At 41.9% G+C, this 21,392-nt stretch overlaps 1 protein-coding gene across 1 annotated transcript; it reads right to left on the minus strand.

Annotated features, from left to right (window-relative positions):
* Window positions 1-706: 706 nt before the first annotated feature.
* On the minus strand, window positions 707-19,368 carry mlphb (melanophilin b). Its single transcript, XM_076154953.1, has 14 exons — window positions 19,259-19,368; window positions 12,951-13,172; window positions 12,646-12,785; window positions 8,867-8,922; window positions 7,310-7,402; window positions 6,996-7,143; window positions 6,659-6,885; window positions 5,149-5,232; window positions 3,836-4,126; window positions 3,140-3,265; window positions 2,972-3,043; window positions 2,489-2,537; window positions 1,831-1,925; window positions 707-733 (listed from the first exon to the last, which is right to left on the minus strand). Exons 1-14 carry the CDS (start codon window positions 19,366-19,368, stop codon window positions 707-709), a joined length of 1,740 nt encoding a protein of 579 aa, XP_076011068.1.
* Between the last annotated feature and the right edge of the window lie 2,024 nt (window positions 19,369-21,392).

A 21,392-nucleotide genomic window follows, 5' to 3' on the forward strand; every position in this document is an offset into this window, starting at 1 on the left:
CAAATGGTATTTTCATCATGGCTCCACACTACAATGAAATTTCTCCATATAACAGTAATGACTCCATTCTTTGCAGCTCTCATTGTCATATATGCACATAAAAGCAGAAAACACACAACCAGAAATACGAAATCATGACACATAAATGATGAATGGAGCTTTTGCACATGTTCCACTAATGACACATATATCACATAAAACTGCATCATTAAAGTACTCCACTGTACTTCCTGTTATGCCAATAATTACATTTTGCAATCATTTTAACTCCTTTAAAATAAACTTTCTGGCCGTGGTTAACATTAAAAAACAAACCCACATGTCTCATACCTCCACCAAGGCCCAACGGTCCTCTGATTGCACTGATTTGACTTTTACTATTGTTACCTTGAAACAGACACGTACAATGATTGCAAATTTAGAGAACAGTGGTTTTCATCTTACATTTTAATACTCCACATGTGGATCTAGACTAACTTGCATACGATACACATGCCTGGATGTTATCTAGATTGGTTGGTTAAAGAAAGTGAAAATCATACACACATTTATTACTTAAACCCTAGATAAAGCTTGGATCTCACCCAGTGAATCAAGTTTATAATATGCTACATCGTTTTACAAACGATGGAGATGAAACATTATTGGTCAAGAAAAGAAACAAAAAAAAGTAACATCCTCCTTCAAATCATGCTTAGCCTGCTCTTCATGAGCCCTGAGACATCACAGGTTTCTGCAGAAAGAGAGAGAGAGAGAGAGAGAGAGAGACACACACACACAAACACACACACACACACACACACACACACGCACGCACACGCACACACACACACACACACACACACACACACACACACACACACACACAGAGAAATATGGTGAAATGTGGTTCTTTGATACAAAACTATATGATGAATCACTTTCGCATTGATTGAGTTAATGGGATAAGAAAGGTGAAGCTACAGAGATGCACGAGGATGAGAACAAAACTAGTAATGTTTTTTTACCTCTGCAGAAGCAGAGTAGTCAGCACAGTTTGTATATGGACACTAGAGTAATTCCTTCATTAGATGCAACACTATTTGAAGAACAAGCCATGCCCACTGGCAGACAATTACATTATCACAAAACAAAGATAAATGTTCTTTTTCAAATATTCTACACGTACAACTTTGACCCAAAAATGCAAGAGGAGATCCAAAAAATTGTTACTGTTTTGTTCTGAATAAAAGTTAGGCTCAAATGGCTGTGGCCAATATGGACCGGTGCGGTTTGACCCAAGGGATCTGGAATAAAATGATTTCTATTCTTTGTTTCTCGCTGTTTAAAAGTCACAGGCCAAAATGTAAAAGTGGTAATTACAGCGCCACCATCAGGCCGACCAGTACCACAATGTAACAGGTTCTTCCCTGGGTCACGTCCATCCTGACCACAGAGGTTCAAGAACATCTTTTCATAACTTTACGAGTGATCGTGCTGATAAAAAGATAAACAGACAGACAAACCAACATGGATGGAAACAACAAAGCGCCTTTGAATGAAGAAGCAAAAAAATCAAACTGCATGATTCTTGATTTAGTGCAACCAAAACCACCACAAAGCCCGACTGGACACAGGCCGCAAGACAGTCCATTAAAACACACCCAGGCTCAGTCTTACCAGGAAGTGAAGAGTTCATTCCCAACAATACAACCAGTTTGCATTAAACTTATTTTGAATTGTGAATACTACTCTTGTCCACTCTCCTCTGTGTTCATTTTTAGCTATAAGCTTTTATTGTATGATTTGTGGGACTGAACTCTTCACTGCTCCCGGTGGTCACAGTCGTACCGCAGAGCCGGCCTTGGGCTTGGCCTTAGCCAGTGGGTTCCTCTGTGTCAGGGAGCCTGTGTAGATGGAGTTCCTCACAAACCTGTCCACCTGGTCTGCAAACATACAACAACTACAATGTTTATTCATATTCTACAGCTTTTTTTTTCCCTCTAAACAAAAATCAACTAGCAGATTTGTTGATATTTCATTATAGTTACAGCATAACCAAGCACAGACCCATTTTACCATACAATGATAACAGAAGTTTAATGGAACTCCAAGAATGAATGCAAGCCTGATAACTGTGATGCTTGAAGCAACAGTTCAGTTAGTTTTTAAAGTGTTATAGAGAGCAATAACAGCCTGCAATGAAGGAAAAACACATTAAATATATGAAACCCCTTACTGCCCTCTAGGGTTGAGGATTTGCACTGAAGATTTTTTGTACATTGCCACCACTTTTTGCCTCACAATGACCTAAAATGACATGTAAAGAACTTCATCACGTGTGAAATCCTGCAGGGAAAATTAAAGCCACGCAGTTTTTCTTTGCCTGAGCCAAGTTCCCAGACTGTACTCCATAACTATGTTCCTGTTGAGTAACAAGGTTAAGATGTTTGGAGTGAGTCGGGAGGCCCCGGGGACGGAGCTCGGGGGCAGCAGAGTCGGCTCTTACTTGTGGGAACATTGTGGGAGAGTCTTCTTGATTGGATCGGGATTGCAGACTAAAAGAGACCAGAGTAGGAAAAGAACAGAAAAAATGAGTCAGATTGATGTACGGACTGTGAGGACTCAGCTTAGAAACATGTATGAGAGGCGCAGCTGTTTGGAAACGGAAGGAACCTAATTGGTTCCTTTGAAGCTAAAAGGGCGGAGCCAAAGGACCGCCAACCATATCCATGTAGTCGAAGCAAATCCAGAGCAGCTCTGCCTCCAAAAGTAACTCTTCTATACACTTGATATGGGTTTGATAATGCAATCATATGATAATAATAAAGAGCCCCATTGAAATCTATGTTCATCACTCTTATTTGATTGATCTACTGGTCTGCGCAAGTACTTTCCGTTTGAAGTACATTTTAGGTTTGATTCATATTATGTGTAAGGAATTATATTTGAATAAAAGTTGAATAATAGGAATGAAATGAAATGACTTTACCCTTCTCTTGCCTTTATCCACTGGCATACCAGCAGCATTCAGGGCAGCAATCCTGTCCTCAATGTAAGACACCTTGGACACAGAAAAGAGAGAAGCTTGAGACAAATCCTGTTTGTGTCACAACAACAACACTGGCTGAATGATCACTTTATGGAATGTTAACCCCACCTGACTCTGTGCGTTCTGGACATCAGCAGCAGCTTGAGCCACCTTGTCCTCCAGCACAACCAGCAAAGCCGTGGAGCTCGTCTTTGATCCCTCATCGGGGGCTTGGTCCTCCGTCGAGTGGCTCATCTAAGAACAAAAGTTATGAATCCTCTAAAGTCCTTTGAAATATTATATGTGATACTGGGTCTCAGTGGAATAGGGCAGAACAGGTTGACCTTTGCCCTCTTTAGTGGAAACAAGACAGGTCACATTTCTGCATGTTTTTGACCACTTCTTTGACCACTTTGATACTTCAATCACAGTGGTCAAAGAAAAAAAGTGTGTGCCGTTTCAAAAGGTCCGCTATGAAGTGAAGCAATAAACTTCACGCTGTGGCCGTGTGAAACTGGTGCGTTAACGGGGGGAGAACGTCAGGCTTGAAGAACCCAAAAGTTCTTTTCGGGCGATTTGATCTATGAATGTGTGCTCGGATTCAAGTCCAGCAGAAATGCTATGGAAAACAAAGACTTTCAGCAGCCAGGCCAAGTTTTTATGGTACAGAATGTGCAGCAAACCAGATGTGGAGCGGTACAATCAGAAAACCAAAGCCTAACAGACTACAATCTTACCCTGATGGGCAATTTCTGTTGTTATGATCTGACACACACACACACACACACACACACACACACACACACACACACACACACGCTGCACCTTTTCAGACTCCATCTGCTCGCTCTGCCTCACCTCAGCGGTTGACACCAAGCTTCCTGTCCTGGACGCGGGTCTGGTAGGAGCTTTGGTTGGGCTCGCGTCCGCCTCTGGGCACCTCCATGCGGGGGTCCCGTGGGGGTTGGGCGGCCCGTTGGGTTCGTCCTCATCAGTGAGGCTGTGGTCACTGATGTTGTCTGTCATCTGGCTGAGTTTCTGCCGCAGCTGCTGCTCCTCCACGTCTACTTCCTCCCACGGGGGAGGAGGGGAGATGGTGATTGGAGTCTGGTCACCCTGTGGCAACAGATCAGAGATGAGGTGGCTGAGGGAAGGAACCAAAGTATTAGAGTAGCTTAGGCTGAACCACTTTGGATCTCCACACTTAATAATTTTATCGTTAACCTTGTAAATTAATCACCAATTCCCAAACGGTTGCATCATTGAAAGCAGGATGGAGGATCAGTGTTGAGCACTGATGCCTCACAGTGAGAAGGTTGAGGGTTTCATTCTCTGATCAACTGTCATTTTAAATACTTGGGAGCCTGATTGAAGCTGTTTGATCAACACCACATTGATAGAATTATGCACACCACCATGGGAGTTAAATATATCTTCTGGGTTCTCAAATGGCGAAACATGTGTGACACACAAATTGATTTAAGATGAGGTTTCCCAAGGCAGACGGGAAAAGCCCAAGTTGATCAAATTTAGCCCTTATTTGAAGTCATACGGCAGCGGATTAGCATATGAGCTCAATGTCCCACGTTTGTTTGTGGTTTGCTGGGGGGGGGGGAACTCACATCCCAATGGAAACCAGATGCCAAACTCACCAGACACATCAGCCAAACCAACATGAGGATTTTTATCAACACAATACTTGGATGATGCTGTTTTTGGAGTGAAAAATACCTGTTTACTAGAGACAATCCTTAAAACACAAAACCCCATAAATAAATAACTAAACAAAGACAAAAAGGATTAAACCCACAGCCTCCATTTGTGTCAGCAAATAGTTAACTGATGACTAATGAAGGATTACATGTATTCACACATGGAGACTGTAAAGAACAAACACAGTGTTCTACTTTTAATGGCTACTCATTTCCACTGACAGAGTTTACAATCTAAGGTGTTGCCATAGCTATCGGAAACACACAGTGACCATGGCAGATATTCGACAGTCTGCGTCGTCGCTATGTGTGTCTGCACGTACGAGGTCATCAGTGAGAGGGATTCGAGTTCAGCCTAAATGGAATTCAGCTTTGGTTTTCCTACAGCTGAGCGACTGTTTGATGACGTGACATGGGGGGACTCGCCTGCTTGTACGTTGAGGTGACCTTCAGCTCCAAACGGTTCAAGATGGACTCAATGGCTGACATGCGCATGTTCAGCTCAGTGACCTGTAGAAAGACAGAGGGATGCTGGCAATATACAGAATATACAACTCAAACAAAACATTATTGTGGAGGTTAGGGGCTTGTTTCTGATAAAGCTTGATCTCACCCGTATCCATAACCTTCATCACAAACAACTTAAACATAATCGATCAAGCTTGTTGGTGTGGAATGTAGCTGAGGACAAAGTGGTGCTGAAATGAGTCATTGCTGGTGTAGCAGGGCAATAAAGCCTATAAGACAAAACCAAATCCAATCAATTCGGCTGTACGCCTCAACAAATCCTGTGTTTGTGTTCTTATCTTGATGTCTCCTTCTCACAGATCCAACCACAGATTGCTTTTAACTTCAGGAGAAGAGCGAGTCTGAGTTGCTAGCGGTCTGTTTGATGTCACCGTTACTCAACCATGAGACAATTTGCAGTGACCCGTGAGATTTGGAAGGTGGAAATCAGCGCCGGGCCATCTAGGACCGATAACGAGCAACGCTTTGATATGACATCCAGCCAACACAGAACCAAATCAGCTCCTTTGATTTCCTCTGACTGATCTGTAATTACCACCGACGAGACTTTTGATTGATTTAGTTTGTCTGGGTTAGAGCTGAAAATAACAACAATAAAGTAAATTAAGACACATGCTGTTAAACTAGAGGACACATGGGGGACACGTGGGGAACATTGATGTCTGATAACAATAAGAATGCAAAACTAAACAGAATGCATCAGTTGTGAGTCTTTCAGGGACACATAAACAGACAGTGATGTCATCTCTACACTCCCTCTGATGTAGCAGCTGTCTCCTCTATATCACTCACTGTGTTATTGTGTTTGTGTGTGTGTGTCTGTGTGTATCGGGGGTGGGGGTCAGGGGGTATGCAAGAGTTCAAATCAATCCAATTGCCGTTCTGTTTTGGGAATTTGACTGCAAACAATTGAAAAAAAGCGCATATCATATTATGATTTTATCTTTGAGTTTCCATATGGGGCAAGATGAAGTTCATCAATTCATACTTTTGTTTGTAATTATTCTCATTAAGGAAACAATTTCCTTACAATATTTAACGAGACAGTGGGCGAACATGCATCATTCTATAATGCACAACCTGGCAAACTAGCTATGACATGGAAATATTAATAATCAACACCATTAAATAAATGATAAACGCTGAATGCTACCAAGGTTTTGTCCTTTTGTTATTAAGTTCGCCAATATTCATGGAATAACAAAGTCATTACTTTAGTGATGTGACTTTTAGACTTTTAGACTTTTAGAAAAACATTATCAAAAGCCACACAGGTTCTGTTAGACATAATATTGCTGTGGTGATAGTCTATCTGGGTAAACATTAAAGCAAAGTCAAAAAGACGTCATTCTAAAATCATGTGGTGTTTGTGAGGTGGGAAAAAATCTTCATGAGTCATGTTAAGGACCTGCGGTGCAGAGGTGGCAGAGTTCAGGCTCTCCTGGGACGTGTGGCTGCAGCATCGCATATGAGGACGATAGGGCAGACGGCCATCTTCCCCCTCCTCCGATTCATCAGGACCTGGCAGATAGATGCTGCTGCTACACCTCGGCCCCCCCATGCTGCCGCTGCTGTGTGAGGAGAAGCTGAGCCGGGAGATGGAGCGGGACCAGGTGGTGCGGTGGTCTTGGTCATCTGGGGAGGAAATGAGGGTCAATGAAGGTGAGGCTCAAGGACTTTAAGAGAAGGCGAAAAGCCTGAATGTATCTGGAACCATTCAGATGATCCGTTCCTCGCATATTCACCGTTGCGTGGAGCTGTTCCCAGGCTCATCCTGTGACTCAAAGACAGTCCAACATCTGAGCTGAACTTCGGCTCCTGATCGGTTAGGTTTGTCTCCAGAATCTTCTGGTCCCTCAAACTTTGCTCGGTTATTTCAAGGGAACTCTGGGCCTGGAAGGGAGCAATCTGGAGATGATGAGTGACAAATTGCTGTCAGGCTTTGTTCTGCATGTTCTGCCTATGCCGCCATGCATATTGAGTTTAGCAAAAAAGGAGATTAGGATTAGTTTGGTTTAGGGACAGATAAGTGGGAGTCACGGATTCGCCTGGATTCTACCTGATACGACTTTCTCCTGCGGTCGATGAAGTCGTCAGAGTCCAGATCAAAATCAATGGGGTCAACAGTGAGTCGCCTTTTGGTCTTTTTCATCTTTGAGGAGCAGGGAGAGATAGAGAAACACCATCACCGTCACCAGCAGAGAGAAGAGAGAGAGGAAGGGAGGGAGGTAAAGGAGGGTAAAGAAAAGAAAAGGAAAGGAGTGAAAAGCAGGACCCCTGCAACATCCTCAACTATTGCATGAACCGCTGCCTAAGGAGAGAGACTCTCAAAACATAGTACTACATCGTACTGTGTTTAACCTCCCTCGTCATCTCTGTCTTCTCTCTGTAGTTTTTCCTCGTCTTCCCATAGAGCTTTGGGCTGGGTCGGAAAGGAAAGGAAAGGAAAGGAAAGGAAAGGAAAGGAAAAGAAAGGAAAGGAAAGGAAAGGAAAGGAAAGGAAAGGAAAGGAAAGGAAAGGAAAGGAAAGGAAAGGAAAGGAAAGGAAGCAGAAGGCTTCTTACAGTCAGACTCAGTGGTCTGCCTTGACAGGAGAAGATCAGAACAAAGTCAAAAAGTTTGAATACAGGGATGATTTCAGTGTGTGAAAAGGTAGTACTCTTAACAAAACACTAGAGGACACCATGTCTCAATAAAAACTCAACAGATGAAATACCAGAAGCAACACAGCGTTCTTGTGCTCTGCCTCTGTACAACATCAACATCAAACTTCTGAAACACAAGGATGAACCGGTAGCCCCACTGGAAGCACAGTGAAGCAGTTCAGGGATCCAGCAGAGCCTTGAAATCCTTTAAACATTTTTCCACTGAGCAGCCGCTGCAGTGATTGAAAATAAACAAGGCTTAGTTTCTCCTCTTCACTCAGACGGTGGAATAAACAATAGTAGCCTCAGTTTTATGATGAATTCCAGCGGACCCAGCACTCCTTTAAAACCACTCAGGATTTAAACCAAAGGCTCTTTTCACTGAGCTACATCTTCTACATGTGTGCATCTGGGAATTTACCCACAATACACCACGACGAGTGCCAGTCCTGACATGCCTAACCTTCATCATCAACACCTGTCAAGGCACTGCAGTCATTGGGTCATTGTTCATTAGGGTTGACCTGGACTAGACACCAAACAGATAACATATGGAGAGAGCAGAGGTCAGACCTGTCAGCGTGACGAAGATCAGCACTCACCACACACACACACACACACACACACACACACACACACACTATTAGGCTCAGGTTGTTCAGATGATCACTGACGGAATCTGTGAGAAATTAGACTCGATTGTCGTCACTGCAACATTTCAAAATAAAGAAACAGGAAACATAAAGGCATCAAACTGACGGAGGAGGAGGAGCCAACGGGTGCTTGAGGGCTTCCATGGAACTTCTCCTCAACATGAATTAGCAGTGAGAAGGAGCAGTGCTCCTCCGGTTCTGCTGTCGGGTTTACAAATTAATATCTGCTTGTTTTATTTTGCTTGTAACTGCAGCACCTTCTGTGTCCACCAAATCACAAACAGAACAACACAATGATGACATCAATAAAACACAAACCCTTTTGTAGTGCTGTAGGTCTGTGGCGTCCATATTGTGCTCCTCATATGCATCTGCTGATAAAGAAAACAGGCACACTCATGGCCATTAACACCCAGTTCATTAAAAGTTAAGGTGAAGTAAGGAAACAGTGTCACAAAAGTCTTTAAATCAAATGAAGTCCAGCATTTGAACATGTGTGTGTTTTCACTCAGTGGCGCAGCGCGGGAGAGTCGAAGTGGTTCAATGTGTTGTTTGTCTGCAGCCGACTAAATAGAAGAATATGATATAAGAATGTAGACATCTGGATGATCTGCCCACTTTCACAGTCCAGACTGAAGACAAAACCACTGCTAGCGCTTTATTCTTTAATGCTTCCAACCGGCGAGTCTCAACCCAAGAACCCTCGTAAACCCTCGTTCTTCACAACAGGAGGCAAACTGTACAGTATGTGTTGCTACAAATCAAAGGTTTTATATTTCTATTTGGCAGAGCTTAGCGGGGGTGAGAAGTAGGAACGCTGCAAGTTTTCAGTTCCTCTTTACGAGAGAGTTTATGACAGGATAACTTTACTGCATCAGAGTCCCCGCCAGGGGAAGGGGGGTGGGGTGAATGGAAACAACAACAACAATAACAACAACAGCAGCAGCAACAGCAGGAGAAGAAATGTACTTAGTCAGATAAATAATTAGATTGTCGGATTGTGTCAATGAAGACGAACACAAATAAAACCATTACTACAACTGTTACTATCTATTACTGTTGTTACTGTTCTGATCAATGCTCAACAACCAATAACACATATTGAAACAAATCTTGATGTTTTTCCTCGTCCTCCTCTTATTATTCCTTCTGTTTGTTGTGTTAATGGAAGTCAGACGAGCTGTGATTGTGCCAGCCTGAGCAAACTGCTGTGCTCAACCAATACGACGCCAAAAGCAAAAAACATTCAATATGGAAATGATATTTAAAACGATCCTGACTGGTCACCATGTTTACGGCTGGCATCGTGATTCTTCTAAACAAAATGCACAAGAGGCACAACTGAGCAACGTACTAAGCATGAAGGGGGACTAGAAGGCAGATTTCGAGGTTCAAATTTTCATTTAGAGACTATTGTGAAACCTTGGCTGCAGCACCACTGTGCACATTGAATCAAAAGTTGTTAGAAGGCACTGTGTCTATTAGTGCCCCCTCTGGACCTGGGAACAATCACTGACTGTAACACGCAACTGCTAGAATGGTGCTTTGTGGATGTGTCGGCGGGTAAATTCAAATGTGCTACAGATTGAAAGACTCAATCAGAAATCAGCTTTTTGTTATGAAATTTCAACACTATTACAACCCATTGTTGATGATGTTACAGATTCAGATGAGTCTACTCACTGTGGACCTCTGGCATGCTCTGGGTGTCATATTCTAGAGGATCTGGAGATCAAAGCAGAGAGGAGATACGACCGATTGAGTTTAAATACACTTCAACAATCCTACTTTAATAAATCATCCTAAATGCTGGATTAGTGTTTTCCATTACCTTCTGACTAATTACAATGAACATGAATGAGGTTCGGTTTGCAGCTTTGCTATCAAGCGACTATAGAATTATGGAGCTGTGATATTCAGATCATTCAGGTGAATAATCCAAAATAGCAGCAGCAGCCGAACAATAACGGGAGAAGAAGAACTGAGATAAATCCTGTATAAGCAACTTCACAGTTGGACAAAGACATGATTGTTACACATACAAGACGCATACAGTATGATGACACCGTCCGAGCTTTGAGGGCCCAGCGGACCACTGCACACACTGTACAGTAGAAAGAATGTGTGGGTGTGTGTGCGTGTGGGGGTGTGGGTGTGTGCATGTGTGTGTGTGTGTGTGTGTGTGTGTGTGTGTGTGTGTGTGTATGTGTGCAGTCATGCACGCCAGATTTAAGCCAGGTGGTCACATGGGCGTCTAGTTGTGATTAGTTGTTGATCATTTTGAACATCACCACGCATCTGTTAACATGTGTATGTATGTATGATCATGTTTCATACTGGAGCTTTGGTTTGTGTCTTTCCTCACTCTGCTGGCTGAGAGCCACAGAATCGATGCAGATGTGGGTCTCTCTCTCTCTCTCTCTCTCTCTCTCTCTCTCTCTCTCTCTCTCTCTCTCTCTCTCTTCTCTCTCTCTCACAGAATGGGAGACATGTGACTGGATGATCACAAGGCCAGCAGGGCCACGCCAGCCAGCCAGCTCACTCTGCTTACCCTCTCTCCCAAAATCCTCCAGGGTGACTCAGCGAGCGTAAGCTGTAGCAGGAGCTTTTGCTTTATTTCTATAGTTCATTGATCTCTTGATGTTATGATCTCTCTTGGAAGCCCATTGTGTGTCATGGCTGATATATGGCGAGCGTTAAACGCTCTTAGTGTGGCGGCAGGATTCCACCGTTGCTGCTTTGAGGTTTATGTTGCTTGAAACACACAGAAGGGAGAGCTGAGGAAAGTTTTGATGGATCCGTGCAGTCATTACGCAAGACTTTAAACACAAGCATATAACATAAACAAGAGTTTTCGCAGCATTATCTCTGCTAATGTTTCCTGAGCGCTAGCAGGGTCTGAATGGGTCCCAGAAGACATTGTTTCTGCAAGCGCTCTGGTCAGTTGAGGACATATATCTGACATTTAAGGATCTGGCCTGAGTCTTTGTGCTAGGAATGAAACATTTTTCTGACAGCTATACGCACAGCTGTGAGGAGACAGAGCTGGAAGAAGACAAAAGACAGAAAGATTAACTCCGTCTGTTAGATCTGGCAGCTTGCTGAGGACACTTTGAGGTTTAGAAGAGTCTTGATTCTTGCGCTTCACTGGGAGTCACATGGATCATTTTGGTGTGCATCATACCCCTGTTTGGTCAGTGTGATCTTGCTGTCATGTGTGTAATTTTGTTCAAAGTATGGACAACCTGGGCTGTATGATTGCGTAAGAGCCAGAGGGAAATCTTTGGTCCAAGAATGAGGCACGAGCTGTCTTTAACCAAAGACAACAAAGGCAACAAAATTCTGTGTCACAAATTCTGGACCCAAACATTACAATTGGACTTTTGCTAGCAATAAATGAGACGTGCATCAAATGTATTTCATGCTGTTATTAGTTCAAGGAGTGTAAAGGACACAATGTTTCTTTCGCCAGAGCTTCATTTCAAAGGCTCATCCTCCACACAGATACAGAGCAGTAAGCAGCTGCAAAGTCTCCTGAAAGCCTGAAAAGAGATTTCTGAAGCTCCAGCAGATTTACAGCAATGCTTTCTGAGCCAGGAAGAGCCTCTACTGATCAGCAGCATCGACTGAGCCAGTGAGTGAAACAGATGGAAAGCTGCTCACGTTGCCCCCACATGGCAACCTTGGCCTAAGACACGACGCTCTAGCACCTTTGTAGCGTAGCTCTGCACTGTTTTCATATTCACACTTAAATACACACTTGGAATCTGCCCAGTATAGCCACAGTCCGAAGGTGTCTGGCATTAAGCAGCAGGGGTTTACCAGGGGTTAATCCCCCAGCTACAAGGCCACCGTGACAGAATTTGTTCAACAAAAAAAAGGAAGGGACACTCTTATTTACCACCCACCCACATGCAGACTTTCATGGGTGGATAAGGGATTCAAACATTTCTGAATTAAGCTGTCATATTCTCTGGCTGTGTCACTATATGAGCATTATTTCCATGAGTTTCAGAGGTTTGGCAAACAGAGGTGGTGCAAAACCATTTCGTAACAGACCATTGTTTCATCTTGACAGTAAGAATAAGGCTGCTCACCTCCTGGGTCGTTCTGGGGAAGGATGTGCTCGCCGTTCAGCCGCTTGAAAAGCGATCGCATCACTTTGGCGCTGCCAAAGCGCTTGAAGCGAGCGCGGACGTTCTCATGATACCACTCCAAAGTGCCGATCTTAAGGACCCTTTCAGTGAAATGAAAATGACAAAAGTGATTTCATTCATCCAGCTGAGGTGGGCGATCTGATCTGGGGAAATCTTTCCATTTAAATAAAGCGACTAATCAATTGACTGATCGCTTACATGTGTGAACCAAATACAATTTCAAACATCACACAGACTTTTCGTACCTCGCCATGCGGCAGGGGTCACACACCCAGCCCTGCTCCTTCTTGTTGTAGCGGCTGCAGGACTTACAGGTGTACAGCTGGCAGTCCAGACACTGACGCTTACTGTTGACAAGGAACTTGAAGGGCTGGAGACAGCGAATACAGTGCGACTCTGTTAGGTTGGACCGCTGACCCAGCAAAACCATCTTGGTGTCTTCCTTCTCAATTTTGGTCTTCAGCTCCCTAAAAAAAAAGACGAGGATAGAAATATAATGGCAGACAAGCAAAAGCCTGACAAATTTGTTTTGAGTTTTTTTGTTCAAATTTATCCCACTGCTGCAGAATAACAGCAAGGGGATTAGCTGAGAAGGAGCAAGATTCTCAGTCGGCTGGAAAGAGCAGAGAGAAAAACACAGGCTCAGTCACAGGAGATGAAAGCATAGAAAATAACAAAATACTGTGCACAAACACTGTTACATTTCTTTCTTGAAATAAAATGTCTTGGAATGTCTCATTGTGCAATATGTCAGCAAACAAAGTAAACACAAATAAAATGTACATCTTAGGACAGAACGTTTTTCGATATGTGGCTATGACATCATAGCGGTGACATCACCTATCCAGAGGTCAACGAGAGACAAAGTATGTGCACATACAGTAGATATAGACTGTGTTTGACGATGGAGCACAGCTGTTTAACACACAGTAGTAGAAATGGCACCAGCTCAGACAGTGTTGCTGCAGGATACAGCCAATTACACTGAAACATTTTTGTATCCAAATCAAGACATACATTTGTTTTTCAGCCAAATATTTGCTGAAACTTTCAACGGTTTTCCATTTGGTGGAAGCAATCAATTTGTTTGGAAGAGAAGATTTTATTCTTGCCGGCATGAATCCTTTGAAGTCAGACAATAGTTACTGCTCTCAAGCTCTTTCACTCACACACACACACACACCTGGAGAATTATTGCTCCTTACATCACTTCTTTCACATCTTTCAGAAACATGTAAGTTGAGCCAAGTTCAAAGCCTCTGAAATACGGCACAGAAACATTTGGATGTAGATGTGAATATACATATTTTCTTACTTAATAATAATAATACTAATAATAATAATAATAATAATAATAATAATAATAATACATTATTATTATTACAGTCAAACATGTGTTAAGCACATAAACCTAGTCAAGATGCTTCAGAATGTAGTTGAGTTATTTTGGTATTTAAAAGTATTGAAACTAAGTATAAATGTCAAAATACACCATTGAGCTGATAATCCCTTAGATAGCAACATTTATTACAATTCTAATGAAGTAAGTTGTAACTCGTTGGAAAACATTCGAATGTAACTGACTAACTTATTACTCATATTTTAGTTCATGTTTTCACAGCTATAAAAACAAACTTCATACTGCTGTATTATACAGAAAATCTATGAGTCAAAACTCTGGCTGACAAACACGAGGGCAGAGATGCTGGCAGCGCACGGACGGCTTCAGTTCAGCTTCTCTGTGTATATATTAGATCAGCCGTGTTAAATGGAAAAAGTCAGGAGCAGTACCACAGGAGCTGTGTCAAAAAAATGAGTATGAGATAAAACATAATTATATTCGGTTTCCATTGCAACAGAGGGCCTGATCATTACCACGGCGCCAGGAGAACACACAAACAACTTATCGACAGCAATGATGTGATGGGCAACAGGAACAGAGGAACAGTCACATGGCTGCTTGTTGCACAATGTTTGCACCATCTGAACACACCCACAGACACAACAAGGTGGCCAGCAACGTTTGCGGACCATGTTTAAACACCAGGGTTTATAAGTGCCAGGCAGGTGCTGTAAATACATCCTGGATAAGGTAATATACATGTAGGAAACATTGTCTTGAGGGCTGTGCCAATAGATACCGCCTGAACAACACCAAGTGCAGAAGATCTCACATGAGCTGTGATGTGCTACTGAGGTTCGGATTCACAGGAAACAGCCAGAAACATCAGGCTTGAGGAAACAAAACTGAACCCACAGATCTCTCCTCTCTCCTTCATGTGTGTTATTGACCGACTTCTTCGCTTTGACTCATTTTCCTTAGCAACATTCAGAGAGCAGATGCAAACTCATGCTGACTGTTTAGAAAAGTGACAGCCTCTGTCAGCAATGCAAGATGCTGACGGCAGTGATGAGAAAAGTTCACAGAGTAACCAGTCCCAAATGAGTGGGCGGTTTCTGACACAACATCCAACCAGATTGAGAAAAGGAGGAGGAGGAAGATGTCTTTAATTACAATCGAATTGCACAGATGATGGAGTGCTCTCAAAGTTTCCTTCATCTTTATGCAGATACAGCTGCTGGGCCTCTGAAATGTGATTATCCGTGAAATCTTCTCTCCCCGCAAACATTAAAAACAGCCTGTCTGGGACTCAAATGTGTCCTGTGGGTGGAATTTAAGCAGCTTTCCATGTGCTGCCAAGGTTTAAATATCAAAAACAAAATCAAAGGCGTGATAAAAGACAATGAATAAACCTCAAGTCAGTGACCTGAAGCTGTTTGCAACATTGTGTCCTTCATTTTAGTGATTATATTGTCATTATTATGCTGTTTTCAGCTTGATAACAAAGGTCAACGATACTGTAAAAAGAGACAAAATGTTGTGTTATAAATGTCATATTTCTAGTGTCCAAAATTAGAGATAGATAGATTGTCTTACGGAAAAATCCTGTTCCCATTTGGAGTAAAACAATTAATATCTTCGAATTTGGACTTTGGGAATTTGGGGAAACTGAATAATTTATTCTCAAAATATCATGCAGATACAAGGTCGTTCACACTGTCAGAAAAGAAAATTGTGGATTTTGATTATTAATAGATAAATATAGCACTCAGACAGGCACCATTATTATTATTATTATTATTATTATTATTATTATTATTATTATTATTATTATTATTATTATTATTATTATTATTATTGTTGTTGTTGTTAAATGAGAGCAATAAATATAACCTTTAAAATATTTGACGTAACATCTCTAGTTTTTACTGTTCCCATATACCACATTTACACGTCTCTACTTCTCTCTTAGTAGTTGATTAAAACCAGAAACTGAAATGCTTAGGTGGCAAACTGGAAATCCAGCCGTGGCAGCCAGACACAGACACACAGTCACGCAGACACACAGTCACACTCAGTCTGTGCTGCCATACATGGTGATCCTCCCTCACTGTCCCTCTACACAAATAAGATCTGCTGCTCCAGTCGCTCTGTATTCTGCCTGCATGTCTCTCACACGTCTCTCTTTCACGCGTTCCTTTTTTTCTCTGATAAACTGTGAAGTCCATCCAAGCATCTGACAAGTTTTCATAAACAAAACATGAGCACGAGAGAGTCTGAGTCAGACATGAATTCAGACACAGAGCGGCCTTTACTATGACCAGAGCCATAACATAATGGTTTCCAGACAAAGACTGAGCGGCTTCCTACTGACATGAGGCCATTTTCCATTTGCTTTAACTGATAAGATGCATCCTTAGCCAAGTTTCAATATAAACATGACTGACTAATGTTTTTTTTTATTACATTGAATTGCATCTGATTATGACAAATAGGTCAAAGAATAGATATTTTTATTTGGCAATGGACAATTTTGTGGAAGAATTCATTAATCCTAGCATACAAACCAGTTTTTGCAGTAGAAGTTTCATATTTAATAAACAGTTCTGGTTTGAATAAAACATTCATGATTAATATCTCTGTGCTGAAACATCTGAATGTATCTGAAGCCTGATAAAGAGAAGAATTGTTCTGCAGACTGCATGCCTGAGTCCAATTTTGAGTCAAAATGAGGCACAGAATGATACAGCAGAGAGACACGGCTACTGTCTGAGCCAAACCAATTCATCTTCATAAACTTTGATATAGAAATACAGAACACAAAATAAAAATAAAATACATCATCACCTAATATAAACACACATGGGAGACACATGTTGGTGTCAATTAAGATAAACAAAAAACAGCTGCAGCCGGTTAATATCTACTTTTTCTATGTTTTCATTAGGAAAAACTTCTGGAAACCAATGCATCATATTTCAAAGGTTCATCTGTATGCCCTCAACTATGAACCTGAACTATGACCAAATGTTTATAGAGCCCTTATTAATCAAGCATTGTCATTATATGTATGACAAAGCACATGTGGCTTCAGTCTGTTAGACATGACGGCTTCATACAGAAACCACAAGAATAAAAAAAACCTCTATTAATAGATTTTAGCAGCCGTGTTTGCCTGAGGAGCAAACAAACGCTCCCCTCAATGGAAAACAAATAGCTAAAGTGGAAGAACCTTGGCAGGAACCAAGAGCTAAAGTGCATTAAATGAAAGAAATGTGCTGATGTCTTTTCTCTGAGGGAGAAAGAGAGAAAGAGAGAAAGAGAGAAAGACAGAAAGAGAGGGAGAGGGAGAGGGAGAGGGAGAGGAAGAGAGAGGGACAGAGAGACAGAGAAAGGGGAAGAAAGAGCGAGAACAAGAGAGAGAGAGAGAGAGAGAGAGAGAGAGAGAGAGAGAGAGAGAGAGAGATGAGAGATGTTTTGCATTTGGACCACCTAACCTAAATCTGGCCTCGTGACTACAGTAATTCTCTATTAAAGGGGAAACTTTTTCCCTCAGTTGTTCCACTACACGTGACTGTATCTCTCATCGCCTGCTCCACCGGACATTAGCCACCTCTGACCTGTGAAATGTCCTAACTGTAACAAAGCAATGAGGAGAGAATTCACGAGAGTGATTTTTGTATAAGTAAGAAATGACTGTATTTGCTTTGGCTAAACACGCTCAAAAACCCAGAATCAAAGCCGAATGTTTGAGTTTAGAATGTTCCACTCACAGGAAGGAGACATGAAAACATAAAAGTAACGAAGATAGAATGGCATTAATTATAATTGAATTATAGTTGAATTCCATCGTAGTGAGACAGTCAGACAACTCTTCTTGTTCTCAAGCAACATCAGCAACATAAAGACACTAAGCTCTATAATTTCAAACAAAAATGGTTTATGTGATTATTTATCCTTAGGAAACTTGAGCATGACAAAAAAATAAAATTCAGATAAATTTAAACATGCTGCTACTGCTGCTGCTGCTGTGCAGAGCCAGGGAGAAGAGGAAATTCCCACTAAACCTCTTCCTCCCACAGCCCTGATATCTTCTCCATGCATCCGTCACGGCTGGCAAGGAGACACGTGAGACACAGGGCAGCCAGTCTGTGAGTCACAGGCCAGTCAACACAATCTGCTGCTGGTAACGTACAGCTCAACAAAGTTAGTCTGCTCATTAGATGGGGATGTTTTCTACGCTGTGGGCAAATTCAAATATATAATATATAAAACATATACTTAATTCTGAATCTAAAGAATGATAATCAGCCATCTACTCTTGAGGAAACAAATGACAAAAAAGAATAAAGAAACATGGAATATCACATATCTGCTTTTACATGCATGGCTTTGAACTCAGGTCATGTGACTGCCAGCTGGCGGTGGAATGTGAGCAACATGTTAAGCTCAGGCTGACATGATGCGCTGCAGTGAATCAACAAACCAGACAAACACTGGGCAGAGTTTCCTCTCACAGCTGCAGACTGAGGTGTTCTGCCACCACGAGGGAAATGGAAAAAAAATTTGCTAAACGTGTTCATCCAAAAGCAGCCACTAAACTCTTTTAACTCTACGCTGCTTACGGCCACACAAGCTCTTCCATGAGGTAATGATTCGTACAGAACGTCTTTTTGAAGATGTTCTTCCCCGCGAAGGCAACATAGCACACACATGTTTGACTCCAGAGAAAACAACATTTGACTCTTAATCCTAACATCACACAAACAGAACTCTTCAAAAGGAATTCACTCGTTACTTGCGCAGAGATTAAAATAACAATCAACCAGATGGTGGCGCTATCTCAATTACTCAGGAACCGGAAACAATGAAATGTTTGTTGATATGAGTCGAGTTAATAACTTAAATTCCACCGGGCCATAATTGGAAGACTATTTGGCCTTGGGTGGAGGTATGCGCTCTAATGCAGAGTCATAAGAGTGCACCTCCACCAAGGCCAAACAATCCTTGTAACAGCAAAGCCTGAGACCTCCAACTGGCTTGACGTTAAAGTTCATCTAAGAAATTAAGTTTGACGTTTAATGGGGACTGTTTGCTTGCATCAATCCAAGTGTGGAGCCCTCAGAGGAGCGACTGCCTGTTGCCTCTGCGGAGAGGAGCAGATCCTTATCACAGAGCAGCGTTAACAGCTCTGTGGTTTCTCTAACCTACCCAAGTCTGTCTTCTTCTTTTTTCCTCAAGTCGAAGTCTCGCTGGACGACTCCCCACACATGCGTTGCCTCCTCATCTGTGAGCTTGGAGAGATCCAGCTTCTTTCCCATGATGGTGCCAGGCATGATGGTGAGCATGAAGCCTGTCAACTGGGCTGCAGCAGGGTCATAAAAAGAAATACATGCTGAGTGCAGATCATGTGAAACTAAAATTTGTTGTAAAAATGTTGTAAAATAGTTTGAAATTAATAATACATTTCAAATAAATAGGACCTTGTTTCAAAATGATGTCATTAGCATTCTCCTTCTGGTTAACCTGTCAGTGCACTTTCCTCACATTCCTCACACAAGTTTAAAACACGACATGAACATTAATCTGTTGGTTATGGACAGGATACAGTTTCATAGTACAAGTTACTGTTTGTTAAGGTGCATTCATGTGCCATTGGAGATACGATGCACACAAACATCTCCTTATGCTGAAATCACAGGTGTGTGCTGTAGATTTCAATATGACAGAATATATTTTACATATTCATATACTGTATTTCAATATGTTTACTCACACTCAAATGTCAGTAGCTGACTTTCATCGTGCATTTAAGGGAAGGGGTCTCCAACCTTTTTGTATCTGGGAGCTACTTTGACAAAATAAAAGTGTCCGAGAGCTACTCATGTTTTACTAGCAGGCACGCTAGTACGTCTTTTTTTCTTCCAACTGGACTGTTACACAGTTCTCATGTCTGTGAAGGTTTTTTTGTGGACCCTGCTCGACATGACGGCTTAATTCTGCAAATTCTGCATACTGCCTTTATGTTGTCACGTGATCTTTTTGCAGACTGCAGACCGAGACCATCCTGTCATTCCGTCTTGTATTAAGTTGCAGAAAAAATAAAATCGGCTGTCACGGTGTCACGTAACCAAACTTGACAGCAGCGTCATTTGTTGGACTGACAGCTGATTGGTTTATAATGGGTTGATGACAAAAGAGGGCAGGATGTCTGAATTTGATTGGATAGAAATTTAAACAGCTTTAGCAAGTGACGATGTGTTGTCAAATGTACGTATTCTTACGCAGCAAATTGACCCCCACAGAAAGATGTCACCTTTCCTCGTCTGGATAGGTATAATTGTTTAAATGACACTTATTTGGTAGCAAGGTACAGGTCAACCAACGTGTAACTAGGATGTAACTGGAATCGTGTTCCAGATTCCAAATCATTCTCAAGCTCTAATGTCAAGTTTGACACATTACATCTGAATTCGGAATTTTAAAGAAATCTTCAGCCTTCAGAACACAGCAGAGCAGAATAATTGCTTACTCAAAGGCTGCTGACTTCCCACACTGTAGATCAGGTGCTTTAAACCGATGGGGCACAGTGAAGACAGCTGCAGAGGCTACAGTATTTCAAGCCTGTGATGTGGTAATGCTTGACACAGTTCAACCATCAGGATGTGCTCTCTGTTAAATGGAGCCGACCCAAATCGTTCACATGCTCTGGCCTCACAGCAGGTTGGTTTGGTTTCAGACTCGTGGCCGGTTAAGGGAAACATGAAGAACATCACATAACTGCTTTGTTTTCATCTTTTCTTGAAGCTTAATCTCATTTCTGCTTTGCCGATGTAAAAAACACAACACACAAAACAACATGACAAAAAGACAATTAACCCAAATTGCGTCCAGATCTTATGTGAGAAACATACAAACTCAGCCACTTAACTGACCACAGTGCCAAGCAGTTTGCAAAGGCTCTGTATGTGTTTGCTTAGCGGGTGTGAGTGACTTTGTGTGTCCTTCTGTTGCTTAAGGACACATTTAGAAAACAAACACGGTGAAATACCAACACATCATTTACACAATAATCTATTTCTGATTATGGATATGAACAAATATTAACTGAGCTGCAAAGATAGGGCATAATTTTACCCAAAAGCTTTTACCCTTAAGATTAGATCAGCGTCCAGCAGGTGCATATTTGAAGGACTCAGAGTGTTTACCAAAGGAAGGTTTGGCGTGGTAACAATAGCTCAATAGTTTCACCTGTGACAGCACGGATCAAAAACTAATCCCTATTGTAATTGTAATGAAACCACACTAGATGCTCTTATATACAGCTTTAGAGGTGACACCATCT

The sequence above is a fragment of the Genypterus blacodes genome, unplaced genomic scaffold (genome assembly GCF_046128005.1).
Source record: "Genypterus blacodes isolate CSIRO-AG114 ecotype Tasmania unplaced genomic scaffold, CSIRO-AGI_Gbla_v1 ptg000008l_1, whole genome shotgun sequence".
Taxonomy (NCBI): domain Eukaryota; kingdom Metazoa; phylum Chordata; class Actinopteri; order Ophidiiformes; family Ophidiidae; genus Genypterus; species Genypterus blacodes.

Excerpts from the sequence above, each read along its gene's own strand:
- mlphb (XM_076154953.1), bottom strand. The coding sequence starts at position 19,368 with ATGGGAAAGAAGCTGGATCTCTCCAAGCTCACAGATGAGGAGGCAACG. Across the intron at positions 7,144-7,309 it reads GCAGGAGAAAGTCGTATCAG|GCCCAGAGTTCCCTTGAAAT; the intron begins GTAGAATCCAGG and ends GCTCCCTTCCAG. Across the intron at positions 5,233-6,658 it reads CTGCCACCTCTGCACCGCAG|GTCACTGAGCTGAACATGCG; the intron begins GTCCTTAACATG and ends GTCTTTCTACAG.